This window comes from Haliaeetus albicilla, chromosome 15 (assembly GCF_947461875.1).
Source record: "Haliaeetus albicilla chromosome 15, bHalAlb1.1, whole genome shotgun sequence".
NCBI lineage: Eukaryota > Metazoa > Chordata > Aves > Accipitriformes > Accipitridae > Haliaeetus > Haliaeetus albicilla.
In genome coordinates this window covers 17,166,979-17,193,412 of record NC_091497.1, presented here as the reverse complement: position 1 = coordinate 17,193,412, position 26,434 = coordinate 17,166,979, and the positions used below count along the sequence as shown (strand labels likewise).

General features: G+C 37.0%; 1 protein-coding gene across 2 annotated transcripts in view; it reads left to right on the top strand.

Annotated features, from left to right (window-relative positions):
• The window catches only part of NDFIP2 (Nedd4 family interacting protein 2), a 50,906-nt gene that overhangs the window by 13,226 nt on the left and 11,246 nt on the right, over positions 1 to 26,434 (top strand). The window contains exons 2-6 of one of the 2 annotated variants that reach the window (XM_069802475.1): positions 6,571 to 6,727; positions 8,276 to 8,403; positions 12,311 to 12,370; positions 15,447 to 15,534; positions 24,551 to 24,675. In XM_069802475.1, coding sequence (XP_069658576.1) covers positions 6,571 to 6,727; positions 8,276 to 8,403; positions 12,311 to 12,370; positions 15,447 to 15,534; positions 24,551 to 24,675 — 558 coding nt within the window. The remainder of the gene's footprint in view (positions 1 to 6,570; positions 6,728 to 8,275; positions 8,404 to 12,310; positions 12,371 to 15,446; positions 15,535 to 24,550; positions 24,676 to 26,434) is intronic. The other variant, XM_069802476.1, reaches the window with a different exon arrangement.

Genomic DNA, 26,434 nt, shown 5'->3' with positions numbered 1-26,434 from the left:
TATGAAGGTTGAACTTGCTTGATATACTTGGTTGTTTCCACGCTTTTACTTAAAGCAGAATATTAGATCCAGTGTTATGGAGCTTCTGTGCATTGTATTTGTTTTAATGGAGTTTGAAAGAACCCATGAACTGGTCAATGTGAGGTCAAAACTGGAGGAGCCAAGCTTCTTCAAAAATGTAATATCATACGAAAGGCTAAAAAGGAGGACGTGTTAAAAGTGCTTGTAATTTACCGTTGCTATTGAGAACGCTGTGAAGCTCTGTGGTGCCCCAGGCAGAACCATCACTACTAAAACTTACGCAAAAGCTTACCTAAAAGTCATGCTTTGTCAAGATGAGCTAGTAGTAAAGATATAAAAGGAAACAGGAAAAGAAAGCTGGCTAGTTGGTTGGTTGGTTGTTTTTTTTTTTCCCCCGTGTGGCAGTATCTTTGCATAATTTTATGCTACACTAAAGAAATTATATAAATAGCATGAAAATAGTGTATGTTTATAAAGAAGGTCTTTTAAAATGCTTGCGATGTGCTGTTGAAGTTACGTTGCAATAATTTTAGAATGTACTGATTTCTGTAAATCATTTTATGAAACAGGAAAGCAGCAGCTTTTAAAACGTGCATAAAATCAGGTAACACAAATAGTGACTGCTGTTTGTATGTTACACTGAGTATGACTAAAGCTACAGTGTGCTGCTTTAATGCACTTTATCAGAAAACATCGTTCTAATCTTGTGTATGTATGGTACGGGTGGCATAAACCATCTTACATCCTTTTTCCTGATTTTTTTTTTTTAAAACTTGGCAAATTTTAGTGACTTGCCTATATTGCCACTCTTGAGTCAGTTCATCAGAAATGAAGCAAACTGTTTATCCAGGCAAACGAACTTTTGTAGGTCAGACAAAATTACCATCTGCAGGTAAATGAAAAGTGTTAAGCAGAGAATGAGATCTTTCTCCCGGTTTAAGCTTTTATTTTGAAAAGCCTAAGGAGTAAAAGCATCTGCATCAGTCCCCCCAGTAAAGGCTTCTGTACTAAGCACTTTCTTGTGGTTCATGTTTTTTGTAGGCTGTCAGGTGATTGCAGGCACTGCACTGCATCTGATTACTTTGGAAATAATTATACAAATAAGATAAAAGATTTAATGAAATAAATTACAGGAGGAGATGCAATACTTTTAAAAATAAATTATTTATTAAAAAGAAAAAAAGAAGTTATAAAATAAAGGTAGCTGTATTTTCCACAATATTTTGGTGCTGAAAGGTTTGACACATATTTTAACTTCTTCTGAAATGAAATAGTGAATCATTGTTTTATAGAGCTTTTCTTGGAAAGAAACTGAAGAACGTATATGGTAAAAGTCATATGAAGGAAACTAATGTTTTTTTCCTGTACTGTACACTCGTTAGTAGTTACCATGAGATTTTGAGTCATTGGTAGCAGAAGAGTCATTGCTCCTTGACTGAACTTTGAATTTTAAGTGTCCTAACATAGATACATCTTTAGAATATAAGCCTCGTGACTTTTGAGCCTGTAATGTACTGTAGTTCAAGGGCTGCAAAAACAGGGATTGAAATACTTGTATAAACAGTTTAAGAGTGTGTCCTGGTTTCAGCTGGACTGGAAGTTCACCTGGACAGAGTGATATGTCTAATAACAAAATATTCCCTTTTTAAATTGTAAAACTCCATGTAATCAGTCAGATAACCTGCGTACAGACCAAGATGTGAAGGAAAAAATAATGTCTTTGCGTCCTGCTTTTAAGATGCAAGGGTGGGAGGCAGGGAAAGGTACTAATTTACAGTTGTCTGTAGTTTAACAGGTCCTGGCAATCGTTTTGACCATAATCTTGGCAAAAGCAGCTGTATTGCTTACTACAATATACAGGTTCACTGGGGGCTTGGGAGGGGGCTAGGATGATGAACTGCAAGTTCTCCTTAGTCCTTCAGATTATTTTGGCCACTTTTTAAATTTACTATTGGGGAAAAAAACCCAATCCTTAGATACGATTTTTATACTGTTAATGTTAAATGCTGTTCCAGGTAGCCTGTAAGTACATAGCATAAGTAATGCCTTGAAACAGACGTTTTCTGTTCCCTTCTGAATGTTTTTTAGCTTGGTTTCTATGGCAATGAAACCTATGCAGGGTGTCAGGCCTCTTCTTCCCCTGTCTCCAAAAATAACTTCTAAATTTACCAGCCAGTCTAAGCCAAAATTAAACGGGGAGGGGGAGGCTCAAAGGTAGTTGGATTCCTACTGGTTTCAAGCAAACTGGTGACTCCATAGAGGAGAATGAGTGCCCTGTGAAGACGAGGCAGAGTTGCTGCAAGACAAAATGATATAACCACCGCTGTTTACCCTGCTGGCATAGGCAAAATTTCCAGCTTGCTGGGGCAAGTTCTGCTGTAGCTGTGGGTTTATATTGTTTTGGTTTGGTTTTTACCCCAGTGGAGTCCCTGGAGGGGTGCTGCCTTGAGGAGAGACTGGGAGACAAGACACTTGAATGAGAGCTAACAAAAGCTGGTTTCTGTTCATGGAACAACTTCTGGTTTTTATTCTAGCTGTAAACACTCAAGCTGCTTAATCCACTTCTTGTGATCTTTGTGATGGGGTATTCTGTAAGGAGTCTTACAATTTTTCTTTAAGTTGCTGCATTAGGATAACCTTGATGCCTTTCAGAATTTCCAAAAGGTCTGTATAGTAGAAGACAGGATAAATAGAAATGTTTGGTCTCTGAATATAAGTCCTACAAAATAAAGACCTTTTGAATGCACTAAAGGGCATAATGGGACTCTTTTGTATGGAGCCCTTAGGATGGAATTTTTCTGTTTCCTAATTGCAGTTGCTGTAACAGTTCAATGACTTGTTAACTTGGTCTTTGAAGGCAAGAAGTCTCATGTGTGCGTTCTTCTCCTATCCTCATGTTACCTCCTCCATTTGTAACTGTTATTAAATTCCAGATAATTTGGAGAAAGGTATCTTTTAAGAAAGCATGTAGAATACACAAAATTAATTCCCTTGGTAATGTCAAAGTGGGTTTTGAGCATTAATATGCTCTTCGACCAATGAGCTGCTGTGGACCTTTGTGTGTCTTCAGGATAGTGACAGCACATACTATGGCTTGGTAGGGAAAAGAAGTTGCAGTGATTGAAGTGAAGGGCAAAAGGAGAAGAAGAATGGAGGTAACAAACAGAAATCCATTAACCTAGGCTTTACTTCCTCCTCTGCTCATAGACCGGCTTGTTGTGGCGGGGTAGTCAGAACTACACACATCCTAAATGAGGGTGTGTGTACCAGCCGTTAGTGTAAAAGTATGCCAGAAATGTTCTGGTTTTTGTCTCACTGCTAATCAAATGACAGTTTTATTTAAAAATGGTTTTATTTTAGCTATATCCATTGCAATACTAGATGTTTCTTGTGAATGACTGTACTTAATTTAGAACCATAACATTTATAGCTCTCAGGCTGTTTTTCTGACCTGCTCAACCTTTTTAGAATTGAGTGTTTTGTCTTCTTACTTGCTTGCTTTATCCCTAAATATATTAGGTTATTTTGAAGTGGTTTTATTTTCTTTAGCCTTAACTATTCTAAATGGTTATACATATTTCTCAGGTTACTACTTCTGGATCACTGACTAGCCATTAAATGACCTGATTGCTCAGTACCAAAAACCCCTCAATAACCCCTATCAGTTCCATTGAAGGTGGCTTCTCCTTAATAGTATGTGCTCATATGTGTATTGTGCCTGTGTATATATACACACACATATTTGTGTATATATATATGTAGATTATATGTATAGATAAACCCTTTAATCTTTAAGCTATAGTTATTTGAATACAGTATTTGGAGGGACTCCTGAAAAACAGTGAACAATGCTTTAGCAAGTAACTTTAACACTTTTCCTAATTTGTGTTAAAGGATTTTCAAACATGGGTTTCTCTAGGTTTGCTTTATTAACAACTCAGAGTTGGGCTGCCACCACAGTGAATGGCAACCTTCCAAAAATTTCTCAGTCTTATATACCTTTTTACCACCTACTATCCCAGGCCAAAGTCTGTAATTTTCCAGTTGATCTCGGTTCCCATGTTGTTATCATTCATCATCTTATCTCATCAGTTCTCGTGTCCCGGTTCTTCTGAAGTTAGTGGTCGTAGGCAGAAGGTCTCTGGTCACCACAATCACTTACCTTCTTACATATCAAAGATCACCTTTGAATTTCTGAAAATCACTTAGGCTATTCTATTAATCTGTCTTGCTCTAAAGTTAATCACTTACTCCTATGTCTTAGGTCTAAGATGTATGATCCTTCTTCTTTTAATTCAGCTTGACTGGGTTTTAAGCCAGCCATGGTGAGGGCTACACATGGGACAAATAGGCAGCTTATGCATATTGTTTTATAAGGACCTGCGTTCTATTGATCACATCTAAAGCAATCTCTAATCATTAGTTATATGTCTGATACGAACAGTCTTAGAAACAATGAGGCTTAAGGCCTAGTTCCCTTTACATTTGACACATTTAAAGAGAAGAGTGTGGTAGAAGCCATATGAAAATTGCATGGAGTTGTTGTGTTCCACTAACTTCTTTGAAGCATTTTCTGTTTTCCCTTGAACTATCTTTTCAATTGACCTGCCTACCATTGAAATGTCTTCCATGTTTGTAATTCCTGCTGTAATCCTTAGGCTTTCATTAGAAAGGCGCGCAGTTTTTGACCTGCAGAAGTTGAATGTGAGCCAGCAGCGTGCCCTTGCCACAAAGAAGGCTAGTGGTATCTTGGGCTGGACTAGGCAAAGCGTTGCCGTGAGGTCAAAGGAGGTGACCCTTTCCCTCTGCTCGGCCCTGGTGAGGCCACAGTGCTTTGACCAGGTCTGGGCTCCCCAGTACGAGAGAGACGTGGGCATACTGGGGAGAGTCCAGCAAAGGGCCACCAAGGTGATGAAGGGCCTGGAGCATCTCTCCTACGAGGACAGGCTGAGAGAGCTGCGACTCTTCAGCCTGGAGAAGAGAAGGCTCGGGGGGATCTCGTCAGTGTATATTAATACCTGAAGGATATTTATATACAAAGAGGACAGAGCCAGGCTCTTTTCAGTGGTGCCCAGTGACAGGACCAGAGGCAGCAGGCACAAACTGAAACACAGCAAGTTCCCAGATTCCCTCAGGAAATGGTCTTTTTTTTTTTTTTTAATAATTTATTTTTTATGATGTGAGTGTGACTGAGCACTGGAACAGGTTGCTCAGGGAGGTCATGGAGTCTCTATCCGTTGGAGGTCCTCAAAAGCCATCTAGACATGGTCCTGGGCAACTATACGTGGTCCTGCTTGAGCAGGGGGGTTGGACCAGATGGCCTCCAGAGGTCCCTTCCAACCTCAACCATTCTGTGAACTGTGATATATTCTGGACACAAAGCAATTTTGGTGTGAATGTTACAATACTTAACAAGGGATTTAGCATTCTTTCTTCTTGGAATGTGCTTTTTTTTCAATAGTCTGATTGTATTTTGCCTGCTATGAAATTAATTTAGTTGTATTCTTAATATTTTTGTTATTGAAATTAAAATAATGATTTTCTGTAGGGTGTTTGCGGAAACTACCAATTTGAAGTTACAGAATTCTTTTTTTCAGATACGTTCAATTTACTAATCTTATTTTCTGGGTTTTTAACATGGTGCTTCAGTAGTTGCCTTCTAGGCATCTTGTACTTTACACTAGTGGGAGCTAGCACTTTTTTGTTTAATGCTAGTACACTTTCTTCTTAAAGTTTGATTCATATTCTAAACACTATATAGTTAGCTAAAATAGTAAAAAATACTTTCTCTTTAGTTAAAATAATAAAAAAATACCTTCTCTAAGAAAAGATATTAGTTGGTGGATCCAAATTCCATGGTTTTAATCAACATTCTTGCTTATCCAAATTCTTATTTCTGTATAAGCTTAACTGGACATGTTAACTGCATTTTAAAAAAAACTAAACAACCAAACAAACCGGCAGCTTAGTTTTATAGGGAAAGGATTCTTCCCAGACTGTAAAGAAAAGCAGAATGTTTTGAAAAGTCTTAGAATTTGAGTGGGCAAGCTCTCTGACAAGATGCAAGAGTATAGGAATCCTAGTTACAGAAGCAGAAATGTGTCATTTTGTTTGTTTGTTTCTTCTAGATTAATACAATAAAAGATAGTGTTGCTCATCTGTTGTATTTAAAAATGGGTTAATACATTTTATGAATGTATTTAAGAAAAAAATGTAATAGTGTGAAAATATTCATATAATATAAAGTATTTTATAGTCATCATTTTCCCATATAGTAAACATTAAAACCCCCAAATTTTTAAGACTCTCTGAACATCAGTGATGAAAAGAAATCAATTTTGGGGTTGGGGGAATTAAAAAAAAAAAAAAAAAAGGCAGTTAAGATTGTCTTTAGCTGTTTGCTTAAAAGGTTTTAACTGGACTACTTAAAGTAGTCATGTGCTGTTTTGTAAATACTTTTTGTTTTGTTGAAGATGGTTCTGCAAGTCCTAGGTTGTCATGGAAAGTGTTCCCTGAACCCGTCTGAAATCTGTGTGTTTTTCTTCTAAGCTTCACAATGAGGATGACCCCCCAGAGTCTTCAGGAGCTGAGCAGCCTTCCACATCTGCAGAGACGACGCAGGCTCCCCAGACGGCAGCCTTGTCTGAAGCAGACACTTCCCCTCCACCTTACTGTAGCATAGCTGTAGAAGCAGCTGCGACCTCAGGTATTTTTCTTGCATAACCGCTTGTCAGGGAGGAGTGTGTATGAATCAGCACTTGGTTCAAAGTGGTACGATGCTGCAGTATGGTTTTTTTTTCTTTTACTGCAATTGTGTGCATAGGAAAAAAGCTATGCTTTCATGCACAGCCTTTTGTCTGGTTTGTTCAGAAGAAGCAGGCTTCTAAATTACACCAATTGTTCCAAATTGCTAGACTAAATGGATGTTCATTAATTAGTGTAATAGGTTTTATTTAAGTCTGGTCGTAGTTCTGTTCCACATTTAATCTACATCTTTGAGTAGTGCTCCATTATTAGACCTCATTAGCAATTATCATTTCTTCTTTCTAGGAAAAAAACCAACAAAACCAACCAAAAACCCACACCAAAACAAAAACCCCAGAAAAAACGAAGCACTGATTTGTCAAAACTCAGACTTCTTAAGTGCGTGCCATCATTTGGTGAAAATATTGCCATGAAAACATTCATTTTGCTTTAAAGGCTCTTGATAAAACTTCTTGTGGAAAATGAGTAACGGGTATTTTTCTGCTTTTATTCACTGCTCCCTTTCTCATGTGGTTGTGACTTTTCTTTGGGGTATGGGAGACTTAGCAGCAGGCAACATTGAAGTCCCTGTTTAAGCAAAGTTGCTTGGATTTGCATCTCCCATGTGCCAAATAAATATTTTGAAATGAACCTCCAACCTAATTTTATTAAGTTGATTAAAGGAGCAATTTCCTGTCCCTGTTCTGTGAGACAGTGATTGCAAGTATAACACATAGCAATGCAGAATTATCCCTATATATAACATCTTTGTGTTGGTGTGCTGTCAAATCTTTTTACCATGTGACCTGTGTAGACAAATCTTTACCATGTAAGCAATCTTGTTACAAACTACTGCTGGCTGTAGGAGGAAGCTCAAGGTGTATTTTAAATAGTTTTTATTCATTTTGTTAATAATTCCATTCTGTTACACAGATGATGATCTACTATTTCAATATATAAGAATGAAGTCTCTGGTCCATTTTGATAGAAGGAACATTTTTAAAAGAATGTAGTGAAACTGAAATCTTGGAAGAACTGATTTTCATAGAACAACTGGAGTTAGCAACGAGGCCATGCTAATGAACATACAGCATGGTTATTACTGGACTTAAGTAACTAATTGATCTTGATAATGAAAAGCTTTTTTTTTTTTTTTTTGGATGTTTCTGTGCACGTCTTTTTTATGTTTTGATACAAAGCCTTTGGTTGGAATGCCTGGGGATGTAACTCAGGAAATATGATTTTTTTTGTTCATAAATTTGTTGGCTCTTTGCAGCATCTAAGTTAAGGTTTCTGCCTTGAGTAGCAACTAAAAGCATCATCAAGCTGTTCGATATTTTGTTTTATAAAAGTAAACTTTTTTAAAACTTACAAGAACTTGAAATACAAATATCATCAATTTCAGCCTCTGTTGAAAAAAAGATAAAGTTCAATAGTTATGTGCATGTAAAATTTAATATTGTTGACATCTTTCTGGCTTAAAAATGCATAACCTCTTTATTTTGAACAGAAACACACAATGAATTTTATCCTGTACCACCTCCATACAGTGTAGCTACCTCTCTTCCAACTTACGATGAAGCAGAGAAGGCCAAAGCTGCAGCTATGGCAGCTGCTGCAGCAGAAGTTGCCCAACGAGTAAGTGATACAGTTCTGCTTTATTTCAATTTTGTGAAAGCTAATTTTGTTAGGCTAATTAATTATTTATAATAATTGGGCCCATATTATGGCCCATTTATTAAAATAATGGTGGGCTGGTGATTTAAATATTTTGGATGCTTCAGTTTTGTATAGATAGTGTTAGCTGTGAAGTACTATGAAAAATGTATCATATTCACTTTTTTCTGAGGCATAGCTGCTGTCTAAACAGCTTTAAAAGCCAAGTTTTGCCCTGTTTTAATAGTTTATCCAGTAATTTGTCATCTTTTAATTAGGTATCCACTTGTAATGTTACTTTGTAGAGTTACTCCTGATATTTAATGTTTCAGATAGTTGAAAAAAAAAAAAAAACCTCAAAAAAACCAAAGTACACCTTTAGAGAGGAAGGATAATTCCAACAGTCTAGAAGGAGCAAAACCCTAAATAATGTAGATCTTTTTTAAAAGGAAAGGTCCCTGTGGTTTGCTCCATGAAAACTTTAATACTGAAGTTCAAAGAAATGTTCCAATACTTAAAACAAACAAAAAAACCCCCCACACCATGAATTGTGGTAAACAATTAAGTTATAGGTATATATTCAGTGTTTATAGTTTTGTAAAAATTAACATTATAAAGAATAGTCTTCAAAATAGAAAACTGGTATCTGCAATTAGTGTTAAATGTTAGTTTTGCAAGCAAAGTTCTTCCTTTATTTCTGCCAAATTTTGGAATGTGGAAATTGTGCTGTTTCGTAGTATTGACCATAATATACTATAACCAAATTAGGCTTCCAGTGCTGTCACTAAAAATCTCTACCTTGAGATCCAATGTGATTGCATTTTACTGACTGCAGTGTGCTTGTGACTGGAAAAAAAATTCTGCTCACCCAGTGGGAGGCTGTTCCTTCCTTAACTGCTGTGCAGTAATCACAGTGCACAATGCCCACTTTAAGGTATGCACAGCTAAAGTTAAAGTGGATTTGTGTAACATCACCAGTGAAGGTGTTACACAAATCTGTTTTACTAAAATGCAGCAGGGAACCAGGAACATTTGCGTGGTCACCTGCCAAGTTTCTGCTATGCGGTGATGACCTCAAGTTGTAACCTTTTAACTGCTTTAACAGGAGCATGGATTCTATGTAGTCTGTCCTTACTGCTTGTCATATAAGTAAAACTTTTCCTGAAATACTGGTCTGAATTAAACCCTCAATCTGAAATTATGAACCTTTAAACTTACTTGAAACATTAGCAACCCAAACCTTAACTCTTAGGGTACCGTTACCAGACCTGTGACACTTCAGACAGGACATGTGCAACTCTCTGGCAAGATCCTTGTTGCTTTTAACTTCATATGTGTAGAACCCTATGGGGTGAAATTTTCAGACATAAAAGCAATCTTTCTTGACCTGAATTTCACTGGGAAAACCTCAGGCTGGCGTTCAGCCAATTTCAAGAATAAAGCTAAGCAAAAGAAAAAAAAAAAAAAATCAGTGTTTTGCCTTGTCATTTTAAGCTTTTTTTACTTTGGAGAACTCTTTCTCACATGTTCAGGTCACTGTGTCAGAAACATGTTTTGCCCTTCCCCAGAAAATCTGCCTGGTTTTGGCAAAATGACAAGTTTTTGAAAAATTGATTTCCAGTTGATACACACAGCTTCAAATTTCGTAAATGTGTGGTGATTGTCTTGCATGGACAAGTTTAGACTGCTCATAGCTCTGAAGGGGATGGGACTGCAGGTGTGCTGTTGCCAGAGAACATTCTCAAATATTCCGTATCAGAGTAGGATTACAGGACTAGAAGTGGATACACGTTATGACTACTCTTGACTGCTTTTGGTGAAAACACTGGAACTGAGAGAGGAATTTCTGGTGTGCCCTGAAGTAGTTTTATTTTTCTTGGCCTTCAGTTAGAAGGGAAGAGGAAAGCCACTCGATTCAACTGCAAGGGTATCAGTGGTAGGTAGAAGAAAGAAGGACAGTGAATGTGAGCCTCTGAAGCTTATGTGTTGTAGGAGAAGTCTGGTTTTGGTTGGGCAAGAAGCAACTGGTTCAAAGTGAACATAAGCAGAGATCAGAGAGGTCTAAAGTCAAAATGAGAAAAGGCAAGGGTGAATGGAGAGCAGTGGTATGGAGGGAATACAGAGAGATTTAAATGAGAAACAGGAGGGAGAAGGATAAACTGGGATTGGTGGAGAAAACTCAAGTGGGACAACATGTGATACTGCAAAAGGAGCTGAAGCTGGTGTGTGAGAAAAGAGGAGTAGGGAGGGAGAAGGAATCCGGAGTTAAGAGGTAGGAGTAGTAGGATATGGTGACAAAGTGAGAAATAAACTTTTACGTAGTCTGTTTTTCCAAAACAGGCAGTAGAACTTGACATTCAAGAGCTAGGTGCTGACACCACAAGAATTTCACTTAGGAAAATTCAGTAGGAACACACCATCATTCCCCCAAAGCAGAGATTGGCTAAAAAGTTGTAGACGTACGGCAGTATTAAGTTAGTATCAGAAGTCTACTCAGGGTACCTAAAAGCCACAGTCCTGTTGACTACTAAAGATCTCAAGTTTGACAGAATTTCTGCTCAGTTTGCTTCTGTGGTTTTTTGGTGGTTTGTTTTTTTTTTTGTTTGTTTTTTTTTTTAGCATATGCATGCACACACACAAGCTGTATTAAAGAAGCAGTGTTATGGTTGCAAAGTTGACATTTGGGGAAAAAGTAAGAAATGCTGAAGTTGAGTTACAGTTTTGTACATGATATTAAAATTATGTGCCAATACAGTTTTAATGAATGCCATTTTAATTACCTTACCGTGTGATACTGCTACAAAATCCCTGCCTTATTTAATACCTCTGATGGACTTACACTGGGGTGGACTAAGACTGTGTAATAAGACTGTCTTAATCTGGCAGATGACTGGAATAAGAAAAAAAGGTTATGTTATGGTTAGAGTGGTGGTTTGCCATCTTGAGGGGAAGGATTTTGATCCTTAGCTCTGAATACCTGTGGAAGAACAGATAAGTCCTTAAACTTTGCATTACTGTTATGTAGTTAATTGTTTTCTCACTTTCACTGTCTTGGATATCACAAGCAGTGACAGCTGTAGGCAGCATCTGACTTCTATGTTAACACACTTTGCAAAACATACACAAACAATATAATGTTTTTTCAGTTTTTATTTCAGCCTTATGAAACTAGTGCTCTTATGAATGTGAACTCTGTTATGATCTGTGCCTCTAGTTTCTTCCTTGTAAAATGAGGATTTATTGCCTCTTCATTACAATAATGTGAACAGTTTGAAAAAGCTAGATGTCCTTATGTTGCCTTGAGTGATACATGAAGCTAATAATTGTTTCATGGTATAGTCCAAAGTATGCAGTAAAGAAGGCTACAAACCTACCCATTGAGCAAAAGAGAGGGAAATGGTATAAAACGGCAGCACACTTTAAACAGCTTTCATATTTTTTCCCCTGAATCATACAGGCATCTTACAAAAAAAACATCAGTGTGATCATAGTAAAGACTTCATCATAGACGCTGCATCCGCAGATTGTATGAACAATCTAAACTTAACATTTACTGAAACTTTCAGTACTTGTTTTTGTAGTCCTTTGTGTAGCTTGTCTTACAAGAATACATTGTGCATAACCATTTATTTCTTTCAAATGCTCCCCGATAGCTCAATGTGTCAAAGAAATGGTAGCAGCCCTATGTCGTCAGTAGTGATAGCATTAGTTATCCTGGCTTTTGATGTTTTCCTTTTCAAATTCTCAAGGTCAGTTTTGAAAGGTTAATTTAAATGGACAAAAATATTGCTAACAGTTAAATGACTTGTTTGTATGTTGCAATGAATGGCTTTTACTTAATGCTTTTCAGTTGCATTTGTCTTATGTTTTTCTGTTTTTACATGCTTAGCACGCCCAGTTTAGGGAGTCTAGGAGTCTGTTTGATGAAATATTCCTCAGTCGTCCAGAGGTATGGTATAGTTCTCTCTAGTTTAGACTTTAACTATGAATTTTCCTTCTGGCAAACAAGTGCTTCTGGGGTTCGTTGTGCATTTTTCCCCCCACCATTAACTTCTCTGTATTGTTTTGTATGCTGAAGGTATTATTTATGGGGTTTATTAAGTAATTTGACCCTTTCCTCAGAAGTTTTTCTCTGTAAATCCACTGCATTGAGAAGAGTTGTATCAGTTTAGTTATCCAAGAGGTTCCTGAAAACTCTGGTTGTTTACTTGATTAAAGGTGGTTGTCTCGCTACACGCCATGCTAGGTTTCAATCTGAAAGAAGTTAAAAAGCATTGGGGGGGGGATACAGTCCTCTTTGCAGAATACTACAGAGCACTGTCATTTCAGAGGAGTTAATAGACTCGACTTCAATAGGTGCTATATACCATTTGATGTTCTTTTGCTTAGAGAAATTACTCTGTGACTTGCCATTTATGTTGATAATATGTTTTGCTGTTCAGATGTTTCTCTGGTCATAGGAACAGTAAGTTTTCTGTTTATGCAGATCTCAGCATATTTAGCAAACAAGAAATATTGTCCATGATACTTAACATGACTAAATTTGTCAAGGATCAGTGTGAGATACTGAAACAGTATTATATATTTTATGGATTTGTGTGTGTTGTTATATGACATTCTTCTCATTAAAAAGTCCCTTTTCATTCCTCAATGAATGGTGGCAAACAGTTATACTTTGAAGAAAGGCTGGGGCAGTTGACACCAACTAGATCAAATGAGAGCACTGAAAGACAGCCAATATCAGTGGGGCTTGAGCAGTAGCGAATCAGTGTCTTCCATCTGCAGGACTGATCATAAAGCCACACAATACTAAATGATGTAAATGTAGGCTGAACATGATTTAAGCACAGGAAACTATTTCATTTCTTAAACATTCTGATGATTTTCGTATGCCAGTTTTTGGAGACAGTAAATAGAACTTGGTTTAATGTGATTCCCTTTTGACATTCAGTATGATAAATTACAACTTGTTCACGGTTATTGCAACAGTGCCTACTTGCAAATGTCTGCTCTCATGTCCCTGGGTTGTATATTGACCTGTGTTTCTCATGTGTAAGCCTTAGAGAAGCCTGTGCATATGGAGAAATCTGCCAAACTTGTTATTTTAGTTGAGCAAAATTTTCTTTTTCTGAAGCAACATTTTACATAGAGAGTAATTCAGTAATTGGTTTGGAAATGATAGTATGAAGTACAGGAGTTAGCAGGCAGTTTAAAAAAAAAGTCCAAAAATTATTTTCTATGAGGTTTTATAGACCTTCTGAAATGAAAATTGAAAATATTTTTTGTTGTCCTGACTTGAAAAGGGAACTTTTGTGGCATACTTTTCAGAGAAGCACATTTAAATATAGCTCTGTTAAATGCATTCTTGGCCCTTCCTTCCCTCCCCCCATCAGTCTTATAGCTGCAGCAAGTTCAGCTAAATAAACTAATGCTTTCACAGTCACCTAAGATGACCATTTAGGGACACCTGAAATTATGTAGAGGTGAATTGTAGCCCCTTAAGATGGTGGTTCAGCTAGCTTTTTGTGCATTCCTTAGTATTGTCTATGTGCATAGCAGTGTTTTTAAAGTAATTTATCTGATACAGAGTCCTGGTTAATTAATCTGAAATGAAATAGCACAACTGGAATTTCATGGCCGTGTTATGAAGAGTAATGCTGACTGCCTTGAGTTGGTACAGTTTGTTCTAGCACATTTTTAACCATAATTGCTATACCCTGGTGAATTATTTTGCTGTGTTGACAAAGGTGAACATGTCAGTCACGTGACAGAGCTTTAGATCACTATGATTATTTAATGCCCTTTTAGTTGTGAACTTATACAAAATAACATTTGATACAGCAACTGAATAGTATGTTAAAACCAGAAGTACATTATTTCAGTAGTAAGCGTTTGCTGTGGGTGAAACGGCTAAGTAAATCACAGCTGAACTAATCTCCCCTGATTTCATTTTTTTTTTTTAAATAGGTCATTTCTTTTCTCAAGTCTAATACATTGTTATTAATTAGAGAAAAAATCAGGAAAGAACGTTATTCATGTCTAGACCATGTTACTGCCACTACTGGCAGCATTATGTAGCTTGTACCATCCTGCATTGTTTTGATATTATTCCTTTAAGTATAAACCAGGTATGTTTTACTGGTTTTACAGTTTTCATCAGGCTCTCTTTAGTAAGTGCTGTCATCATGAAAACTTCTATGTTTCCCAGTCTACAGTCGCAGCAATATTGTACTTGTGCACAGAACTGCGTACGTAAGGTCTGCCAAGTTCTGCTGAAATCAAGTTCCGAGAAACAAACCAAACTCATCCTTTCAGTATCTTAAGATCTAGTATTTTGACGCGATGGGAGAAATCTTTGGATTGTTTTGACTGACACTTCTGTTTACTTTCGTTTTAGTTAAAGAACTGTGCTTTGCGAGTTCAGAAGACTTTTAAACACTCTTAATGTGCTCGCGCCCTCTAGTGTCCCGAGAGGTTTTCTGGATTTGCATATGTCTTTCTGGAGGTTATAGCATAGTCTAATTGGTTAGTGCAGTGCTGCTGCTTCAGCAATTTATTTTAAGATACTAACCTTATTCTAAAACTTTATTCTGTATTTTGGGAAGCATTAAAAGACTATTCTGGCAGGAAAAAAATGGAACATACTATGTAACGATTTTTCCAAAAAAAATTTAATAGCTTGGCTGCGTATCAAGATAGTTACAGTAAGAAAAGAGATTTCTGCTGGTTTTGATTGTCAAAGTACTCATCTGAAATAATTTTTAGCTTCATTTAAGATGAATAGGCAGTATGTACATATCTTCTACAGAAACTTTTCAGTTAAATTTGGGTTCTGTCATTATAAGCAACAAATAAGACTCGTTTTACAGATATGAATTATTTTTCTTTTAAACTTCCTTGATGTGGATGTGTTACAGAAATGTCAATTTTCTTCTAGCTTTAGAAACATAATCAATACTTTAATCCTACAGACAGTAATTCTAAAATAAACTTTTCACTAAATTATCACTAACCTGTAAATCCAGGAAGAAGAGTATCCACCACGGGATGATTTCAGTGATGCAGATCAGCTTAGAGTGGGCAATGATGGCATCTTCATGTTGGCATTTTTCAGTAAGTTATCTTGTATCCCAGACCTACTGAGGTATATCTTAATTGTACCTTTTTTGTATGGAATATAAAAGATAGCTGTGATAAACTGCATTAATGTACTGTAATGACTGGATTTTTTTACCTGTACACAGATACAAACCCTTCCTGCTCCGGATGTAGCAAATATGTTGCACATTTTTTTTTTCCTGTGGTATCTGTCACTAATAAGGAGGCAAAGCAAAATCATAGTGTTTTGAGGCATAGCGAGGCTGCACTGCTAGCTATGAATTGGGAAATTCTGTCAGTTCCTAGTTGGACTAACAACTTGAATTAAAGGCCAGATCACAGAAATCTGGCAATCGATTTTTCAGTAGAAAAAATTGCAAGAGAGATGACGTGCCATATAGAAGTTGCTGATGTTAGCGTAATGAATTAAATAGCTGTGGGTGGATTTTTGCAACAAATCCAACCATGCTCATTTTCAGGTTGAACTAGCATATAAAAATGTACTGTCTTCAGGTAATGTCTGATTGCAGCCAGCACTACTATAGCACTTCTTCAGGTACTGTGTGTGTGCACTGTGGATGTCTTGTAACTCATGTACTGCATTGAGCAAAATTAGATTTAGCCACTATAAGTTACTTCCAGAAAGAAGCTGCCCCTGTTTTTCCACTTGCATATTTCTTTCTAATTTCTGCGAATATTTTCCCTTTCTGAAATAAATGTGTTTGGCAACCTGGCTGGAAGCTTGGTGTTGGGGATGTAGCTGTTCTTTTTAGCATTATCAGGATGAAAGCTGATTGATTATCCCCTGAAATCTCCTTTATGTCTTTCAACCTAGATCTCATCTTAGTTCTTGTTTCTTTAATGTCTTTCACAGTCTCTTTGTTTAACTCTTACGGATGCAAGTTACAGAACTTTCACAGAAGTTTTTTTCATGTTGGCGTACAATGTATTAGGACAATGTGGCGTTTGCATCTCGGGATAAAAACATATGTGTCTACCTCACATAGCAAGTATATAAATACATATATAGGGTAACAGAGTGAGTTTTGTAGTCTGACCTCTTTCTGTAGTTGGACCATAGAAAGAGTATATATTCTTGGGGGCAAACGGGGGTGTATGGCTTCATTTTTCTTTTTCCTTTTTTCCCATTCCCTGTGTGCTACAACTTTTTATATTTAACTTATTTAGGTTCTGTATTGTGTGAACTTGTTCTTGCTTTTAAATCCTGGTTCAGACCTTCATTAGCACTGTACTTGGAGGTCAAGTGGATTGTTGGCTCTGATATGTTTTAAGTCCTTAAAATCACAGCTGAAACCAGACTCGTTAGCTTGCAGCTAGGAGCACAGAAGTACTAAAAATCCTGCTGTGCAGAAGCTGAACTGGAATCAAAGGCTATAGAAGGGCACCAATGATACTCACATGCAGTTGTCCAAAACTGCATGCCCAGAACTTTGTGTCCATCTTTAAGAATGCAGACGTTTACTTGGATAAACTGACAACTTTCTCTTCAAATAGCTGTTTAGCTGAGACTGACTGCAGAGAGCACTGCTTTTACACATTTGACAAAAATACTCGGTAGATGATAATTTTTCTTGATTATTCTTAGACTGTTACTGCCAACTTTGCTTGCCTATCAATGAAATGCATAAAATGAGTGCTTACATATTGCAAGATATTTATGCAAGTGTATGCTTAATTGGGATCTGTGTTAGCTGTAGTGACTGCTGGTTACATACAGAAATTGATAAAGTTTAGTTGTTCATGTTCGTAGTACGAGGACTTCACTTAAACTCTTAAACATTCTCTTAAACATTTATAGACCTGTAATATTAATTTTCAGTAGTTTTTCTTGGGGAAATTGGAGAACTAAATGAAAAATGAGCTTAACTTAGTAAGGCTAGGCCATAAATAGTGGGTGGTGTATTCCCATCCCTCTAATATGGAGATAAAAGTCTCCATAAAGTTGATGTATGTAGATTTAAGAGAGCAGGAATTAAAATGAAATTTACAGGATGGCTATCTTCTGGTTTTTTTCAAGGGAGGATATGTTTAAACACTGCAAGTAGAGGTGGCAGATCACAGAGAGCCTAGAAAAAGTTCCCTCAGTTAAAATGCAGGAGAACAGTATCAGGATCTGTGCTCTAGTGAGAGGAGCACGGAAAGAATTGCTTGTTCCAGATGTGCTCTCCCACCTCCTCTGTAGTGTTGGTAGAAAGATCTTGTGAGGGGCAGGCTGCCTTCGTTTTAAATATAAAACAGTGAAGTTAGCTTTTTTAATTTAATTTCATTCAATTGAAGTATAATAAAATAAGCTTTTTACTGATCTTACCTGCATATTGCAATCAACTAGTGATATGTAGCTACCATCTAGTGGTAGCTGCCCAGGTTGCAAAAATTGTTGTCTTGAGGCCATCTAGTGGCCAGATCTGTTTGTTTGGGGCTTTTGTTTGGTTTAGGAGCTTGGTGCATGCAAGTTACAAACCTGTTTCCCATTTAAGTTATAAAGTACTGCTCTGTTTAGCATAACTAAATAGAATGAGGCAAGATTCAGAAACTTAGTTGGAAAAATTTGGAAAACCACCTACTTTATTTCTAACGTGGTAAAATCAGGTGTTTTAAGGAATTGGTGTTGCTCTTGAAATCTGTGATTATGTTGGTGAGCAAAAAATCTGCTCTCTAATGGTCAGGGCTGGTGTTTGTCAGTTTCTGATTTTGAGGTAAATTAATACCTTTGTGAATACATTCATTTTGCTATGAATGCGAAATGCAGCAAATTTTACTGTCAGACCACTTAATATATTTTTTCTATTATGTATTTTTAAGTCAGCTGTGCCTTATACAGCATAGTAGAAACTTTTCAGAATGCCAGAGGAAGTTGTTAATAGGGAAGTTTGAGTGATTTTTTTTTCTTTTTTTTCTTTTTTTTTGGTATGCACAACAAAAAGGAGGAATTTCTAAGCTGTTTCTTTCTATTTTGAACACAACTGTAATGGTGATAGAGCAAGTAACCATCATGAGCCAAAGGGTTTGGTTTTCAGCCTTAATCTGCTCATAGTGGAAGTCTTTTGAATCATGTCTGATTGGCTTGTGCTGGTTCATTATGTGAAGGAGGTTGTTTTGGGCAGTAGTAAAAGGCTTACATGGTTTTCCCTCATATTTAAGGGGTGCTTTACAAATACCAACCAGCCTTTTCACTTGTGGGCCCCAGAAGGAATTGCAGAGCTCATCTGGATTCTTTGAAACCATGGAAGGGAGTTTTGGGTTGTCCCCACAACCTAGAAAAATGAATATTAATTTGAACCTCACAGAGGGGTTAATGAGGAAGAAATGGAGAAAAGTGTTTGATCATACAGCCGAACTTTAAGTTCTCATACAGAGATCTGATTTGTTCTTTCTGAACAACATGTGGGTCATTTAAACACTGTGTACAGCTCAGACCAATAAAATGTAAATGGACATATTGTCCTAGATGCTATATTGGAATAGATAATAACCGTACCAAAATTTTGTAAACTAATGTTCGTACAGTTTTCAAAGCTATTAGATGCTTCAAACAGTCAATAAACTGTACACGAGCCAGGATATCTACTGAGGGGGTGTCAAGTGGGCACAAGTTGGAAGGCAGGAGTTGTAGCACAAGCTCAGGGTGAGCACAGCCCCGGTTGTACGCTTCCTGAGGAGCGGTAAGGATGGTCTAGATTCCTGGTGGGAGGATTCCTCGGTGTGAAGTCAGGAAACCTGACTTCTGTATGTCTGTATCACGTGTGTTATGCAGGTTTCCCTTAGCCATTGAAGAAAAGCAGAGGGGAAGTCATTTGACTGAGGTTGCAAATGTTGGAAGGAGGTAAAGGAACTGTTTTGGGAGTGCTTATTTCTCTGTGGTTATCAGGGGAGCCTGGCTGACCTTCATACACAATCACCTAACTTCTTTCTTAATGTAGGAAGAATTTTTACATAGTTTCTCCATACGCGTTGGATACAATACAAAATAATTGGAACAAGGAAGCTTCTAGTTGGGCATTAAGAAAAATTTACCAGCAAGGGTAATGAAGCAGTAGAAGTAAACTGCCTAGAGAAGTTTTTGAACACTCATCACCGAGTAGAAAAAAAATTGTCTGAAGTTGATAGCAAATGCTTCTAATGATCATCATCAGAATTCAGGTGAGCCCTTCAGGAAGGAGCAAAAATGTGTCCCAGTTCATGAATGGAATACATTCTATGCAGGACTGGGAAGAATAATTTCTAGTGGTGCTGCATGAAGATCTGGAGAGTGTTATTTATCGTAGTATGCTTAGTAAACCTAGGGCAGGTATGAAACATTAAGCTTTTTGGTGTTTGCTTTATATTAAAATAATAAGTCATTGGACAAACAAATCAAGGAATAAAGGATATAACTGAGCATGGTTGCTTTTTGTATGTATAGTTGCTATTATAATCTTATCACATACCACAGGCTTGAGCCATGGTTAAAATTTGGAACCAACATAGGTCTTCAGACCAGTTTTGCTGGCTTCTTTTCATGATACTGAATATAAACTTGAGACAAGTGATTAATGTGTAGCTGTGAAAAGCTAAGTAAAAAAGACCAGCAAGTGAAGTGCAAGAACGATTGAGGAAAAAGCAGATTTGTTCTAGTAAGCTCGTTATTATTGATGCATCTTCTGATGTATTGCAATACATACAACTCAAAACCTTTGCACAAGATTGCTTAATAACTTGAAAAACTAAGTTTTCTTTGTTTACTGTAAATTGTGGGAGTAGAATGAAAGGATGTGTCAATGTTTCTTTACAACTTAATGAGCAGTGACAAAAAGCAAGCATGGATTAATGCCTTGCCCCTGTAGTTATTGGAGAATGAAGAATGGCAATGGATACAAGCTTGTTTGTCAAAACCAAGCTGAATTATTTTACTCCAGCTACTTTAGAATTGCCAATAGATAAAAGACTTTTGATTTCTAACTTTAATTTTTGATATGAAAAATCCTATGCTGACTACTGCCTCTCAGAAGAGGGCTTGGGTTGCAGAAATATAGCTGATGGGTAGCCTTATTTTGTGTGTCAGATTTGAAGACTTTTGCAATATTTTGAACATCCTGTGCTTTGTATTTCAGCTGGGGTTATTTTATTGCAAACCATAAAGAGAAATGAAAGTACAACATAATTGTTGTAAGCGCTACACTGGATATCAAGAACACCTTTTATTTAAAAAAAGGCCTTTAGTCCAACCCTCCTCCTCCCAAAAAGCAACTTCTTACCTGTTTTTCATTATGAGTTCTGTCGTCATGAGGAAATAACTCTAATGATTACATTTTTTTTGATGTGAATTACATTAATATAGACTTACTTTCTCCTGTTGTCACTTCAGGAATGTATAAAACCCACTTGTCTGTATGGTGTTAGAGTAGCAAAGAAAGAGACTGAAATCACCATGCCAACGCAGTCAGTGTGAGTTTTATCTAAATGTCTGAACTTCATTAAAAGAAAGAGGACAGTAGTTGAAAGTTAGGCTCAAGTATGAATCTAAATGCTAGCGATCTCTGTGATAGGAAACCTTTCTGCAGTGGTTAGTCTTGCAGTGGGAGTCTAGAAGATGAACACAAAATGTGGCTGCATGAAGAGGATGGGTAAACAGTAGTTAATGCTTTTTAGTTAAAACTATGATGTGGTTGTAGCAGCTTGTTAGACTTTCCATCTCATTTTTAGGAATGGCTTTCTTCTTTATGATAGCACATATTAGTGTCAGACCAGGAACATTGTCTGTGTGAGAATATCATGCGAAGCTGAAGCAGTGTGAAGGACGAGGTCATCTCTTTAACTGCTGAGCAGTGTCATTTACATTTCACCAAGTGAGTGGATGCTGGCAAATAGTGGAGGATTGCATTTGTTGCAGAAAGAAGCTTGCACAATGACTTAGTTGTCTCTGTTTAGTAGAAAGAGAAGAAGTAGATACATCTAGAGAAAATAGTAGATGCTTCCTTTTACTAGTCTGTCCCTTCACCATTGTATTTTATCTCTCAGCTTGGTGGAGAAACTTGTGCTATGGCTTCTCTATGACAATATAGGGTTGAAAATTATGGACAGCTTTTATTGCAATAATTAGGTGAGGCAGGAATTATACAGAAAATAACATTAGTAACTCTTAAGCAGTTGCAGCGCAGGCTGCAAAGCTCTGACAACTTGCATGACTGGCAGAGGATATACATGGAGATCAGAGTGGAAAAAGATACAGATAGGTAGATGAAGCTAATCTTGATGTGGAGAAAAACAATTGGAAGATAGATAAAAATCTCATTTGATGTAGTCTGCTCAGAAGCTGGAGATGCATTTCTGAAAAGAAAGAATGGATTTTGCAACAAGAATGAGACAGTGAAGGTAATTTTTGGAGTAGCAATAGGACACAAGGGAGGTGAGGGAGAACCAATGGGAAAGACTGAAAACATGTAGACATTATTGTGGCCCGTCTTAATTTGTTAAAATGATGCAACACCAAGGCAGCATTGGGAGAATTTCCCTAATACGTTGCCTAGGTTTTATGGAGGTAGAAGTAACTTGTTTCTCATGCTGCTGAAGACAGGTAATTTTGATTATGTCCTCGCTGCAGAATTTTTCTAGTGGATGGTTACAGATCGAAACTTAAATAGCGAGATTTTTTCTTCTGTATATAGTCCAGTTTTATTGGGGTATGTGAACTTGCGTAGTTTACAACTTTTGTATAGTTTATGCCTTTTCTTTCCCACTTGCATTGTCTGCTTATATAAATTGATGGAACAGCTCACTGGTTAAAGGAGAAAAAGCTACTGTGAACAACATTGGAACATGCCGATACCTTTGCTTTCAGGAGTCCGGCAAACAACTTGGTGTTAAATATCCACCTAATACTCATCCAGAAGGAGGTTAAAATTGTCACTGTGTTCAACTTTGATTATAAGAACTAATTTTTCTCCCTCCTATATTTATGATTGGGAAATCTCTAATGTTTATAATGTGTATACAGATTAGTTCAGGTGTTCTAAAAATCCTTACTTTTTAATATATACCTATTAAAATTTTAAGTGTTCTGGGAATTCCTCTAGTCTGCATAGTCCATTAGAAACATGGCTATCTTCTGTCCGTTTTTTGCGTGCCTATCTTTAGAGCCATAATGGAAGTCCCCCTTTGTAGCTTGAGTAGTGGGGACAAAGGCAGAGAGCAGGAGTAGTGGGGACAAAGGCAGAGAGCAGTAAGCTGTTATGCTGAGACAGGAACAGAGACACGTTGAGGAACTAGCTTCTAAAACCTGTTACTCTTAGAAAGAGGGTGGATTTGGAGATCTGGCTTAAAATGGGGAAATCCTGTTTTCAAAACAATGTATCCAAGCTTTCTCAAATGTAAATGTTTTTCTTGTGTTTTGGAAAGTTAGGTAAATGTTAGGGTCACAGCGTTGTTCTTATGTAACAGAAATGCTCTCTTCTGTTTTTCTTCTCTGAGTATACCAATTTGGATCAGCATTTATTCAGAGTTGTTTGTTGTGTTTTTGGTGTTGTGGTTTTTGGTTTGTTGGGTTTTTTTTACTTAAGATTAGTAATTAGCATAAAAGTAAGCTTTCTCATTGCCACCATCTATTACCTATGGCTCTGTCTGAGGCAAGATGTTTTCTCACTTGTACAAAATGACTGTGTTGATGTAAAGTCTTCCAAAACTTCTCTTGGAAGTTCAGTTTCTTTACAGTTCATGGAATCCTACTGCAGTTTTACAGACTAATTTTGCATTTGTGGGCAAATCATTGCATCTTCATGTGGATTGTTGGAGGAGTTGTAACAAGGTTTTAAATTACAAAAAACCCGTGCTTGTTTACAGATAATCCTCTCAAACTGATTTTTATTTAAGAAAACTATTGACCAATTTTCTGTTCCTAGTGTTTTGCTATGTGTTCAAACTTTTACCGAAAAAGCAGACTTTTTTTTCTGTGGTGATTTAATGTCTGAATTTTATGTGGGTTTTGTTTTTTCCTCGAAGTTTGAGGATTTAAAACATTAAGGATTTGTGTGCAGGGGTTTTGTTCCCCTTTGCCCTGCTTCCATTCCTGCTTGCCTCTTTAGTGGGTTTTGTGTGTTTTTTGTGGGCTTCCCAAATGTTTTCAATTTTCCACCATCTTACCTCTCCAGAACTCCTGAATTGTCGTCTATTGCCAGCTCCCCCAGCTTTTCTGTGTGATGGTTTTCTTGTTAGTTGCCCTCCCTTACTCCCAAAGCTGGGACATCACCTAATTGGGAATTCCCACACTTTGACCTAATGCGTGCAGACTGAAGTCAATACAGATGATGTTGTTGATTGTCAAGTACATATGCAGATATGAAACTTTAAATTGTAAAACTACCGGAGTTGTGTAAAAGTGTTAATTGAAGTGACAGTGGTAGTTATGCTCAATGGCCTTTTTGTTTCATGATTTCTTAAGCTTTTGTGTAAAACTTCCAAGGCTTCTTACATCTTATGCTTGAATATAGATCTAAAAGAGAAGACAGTAACCAATGAAACATCAGCTTCTCAACTTCTCTTCATTTCTATACTATGTTTACAGAGCAAGAGTGGATACTTTTATTCTGTTCGATCCAAACTGGATAAAGCTGAATATGCAGCCTTGATACATGCACGTATGTGTGCATATAACTATTTTTTTGGTTATAAAAGTGTAGCAAGGTTGTTTTTTTTCTTTGTTTTGATCAAGTCTTATATGTTATAGTCCTTTGTTTGCATTTACCCTTCATGTCTAGTGTCACCTGATTAGATTTCTGTAGCAATGTAATACTTCATGTTGGAATTTTCTCTTGTTTAAAGTAGTAGGTTCCAGCCTGTTTACCATTTGCTTTGTTATTAAGTGACTATACTGTGGGGAATGTCTGGGTTCAAAGTCAATCTCTGAAAGCCTGAATTACCGGAAGGGAATTACTGACTGTGTAAGCATGTCCTTATTAGTTTAAAAGTTAAATTAATGTTAAGTCTGTTTGCTTAGCTATACAGATTAACAGAAGCTACTGTTTCTTTTATTTTGTAGTGGCATTTATTTTCAACTGGATTGGATTTTGTTTATCCTTCTGTATAACAAATACTATAGCTGGAAGGTATGGTGCAATCTGTGGATTTGGTCTGTCCCTGATCAAATGGATTCTCATTGTACGGGTACGTTTCTTGATTCACACTGTACGGACTCTGTTTGTAGAACCAAACCATAACAATTTATTCAAGGATATATAGTAATGGAATTAAAAATCAGTATATTAAATTCCAGTGCTTAAGAGAGCCTAGAATTTTCTCGAACTTCCACTTTAGTAGAGAATTTACTTGCTATATATTCATATGTGCTTGCTAATGATGAAGCCTAATCGTTTTTTATCTGACATAGCATTTTACATTCATCTTTCCACTGAAATAAATGCAGAATGACTCATTCTTTGCACAAGTATTTAAAAGCATACAGAAGAAGTGGAGCAAGTGCCTAAAATGTCACTGGTATTATAGTGTCCTACATGAAAGATTTATAAATGGCTCAGCCTATTTGGGGGGGGGGGAAATCAGAAAACCTTGTATCGGATTCTTTTATTCCTTGTAAGATAGATACTGAATCAAGTCAAAATCAAATATGGAGTTAATCATATTTTTACCATCTTAGATGCTCAATTTCTTGCTATTTTCACGGCAAGGCTAGATACTTTTCAGAAAGGTATGTTAGCCAAATGGAAGTTACTTAGCTGACTAAGTGGATGCTAGATGAAACGTAATGTTTCTTTCTGAACTCGAATTCTACATGTCTGTGAGACACAACATTTAAAATCTCATCCTGTCTAATGAAGAAAGAGATCTTAGATAACTTAGTCATCTTTTATGCCCTGCCAACTCTGAACTATTTTTATTTTTTTTCTGTGTGTGTTCTAGTAACTTGATTTGGTTTTAGCACGATAGTAAAAGGATTGTAGAGAGAAGAGATTGCGTGGTTCTTCCTGGACGTGTCCTGCATCCTTCTCAGAGCTGAGGGTGATTTTGTTTTGGTTTTTTGCTTCCCCAGAGCAAGGGAATGCTACTGGACCAGATGTGATTCTGGTGTATTTAGTTGGAATTCAGGGTTTGCGATGGAATTTATCTTAAGGGAGCGAGAAGACATGAATTTTTCAACTATGCATTCATTGGGGATATTATCAGCTTCCCTTGAGGCATACTAAACAGAGAGCAGAACTTGCTCATTGTATCAGTTTTATTATTCCTGTCTGCTTGAAACTGTGCTCATAACAAACACAAAATTAATATATGCTAAATTTCCGTGACGAATTACTGTGTTCTAGACTATCTTTAAATTCTTGTATATAATCTGTTGCTAATTCTAAAATATTAGAGCTGACCAATTCCAAGACCTCAGGGGTCTTTCTTTTCATAGTGAAGATTATCATCTTCCTGTGTTGTCTCCCTTTCTAGAGATAACAGCAGAAAGCTCATAAGGTGTATGTCCACAATTCTGTTTTAATGGCTACACACAAGCACGTGTGTGTGTGCACAAAATTGTTCTGTGACTTTGTTTCAAGCTCCTCCAAAGGCTTCTGCTGCTCTTTCTCACTCAGAGTCAGTAGTATAAAACTTAATAGTGTCTAAACAATCCGAGTTCACATATTCTCTCTCCCTATCAGTTTTTACAGGGGGGCGGGAAGGGGTGGGGGAACAGAAGCACAGTTTTGCTGCTGGGGAAATTCTGCAGCCATGGCTGCTTCTGCCTAAAGAAAGTATGAGAGTAATGCACATAGGCCAGTATCTGATTGCTGGCTTTAGTAAATCTTCTTTCCAATTAAATGAAATTGTAACTTTAAAAAAGAGTATTGGTATATATGTTTAGAGAACTGAAATTGCTGACTGTCAAGTGAGATGGGATTAACAATGTTGTCAGCTTCCTGGG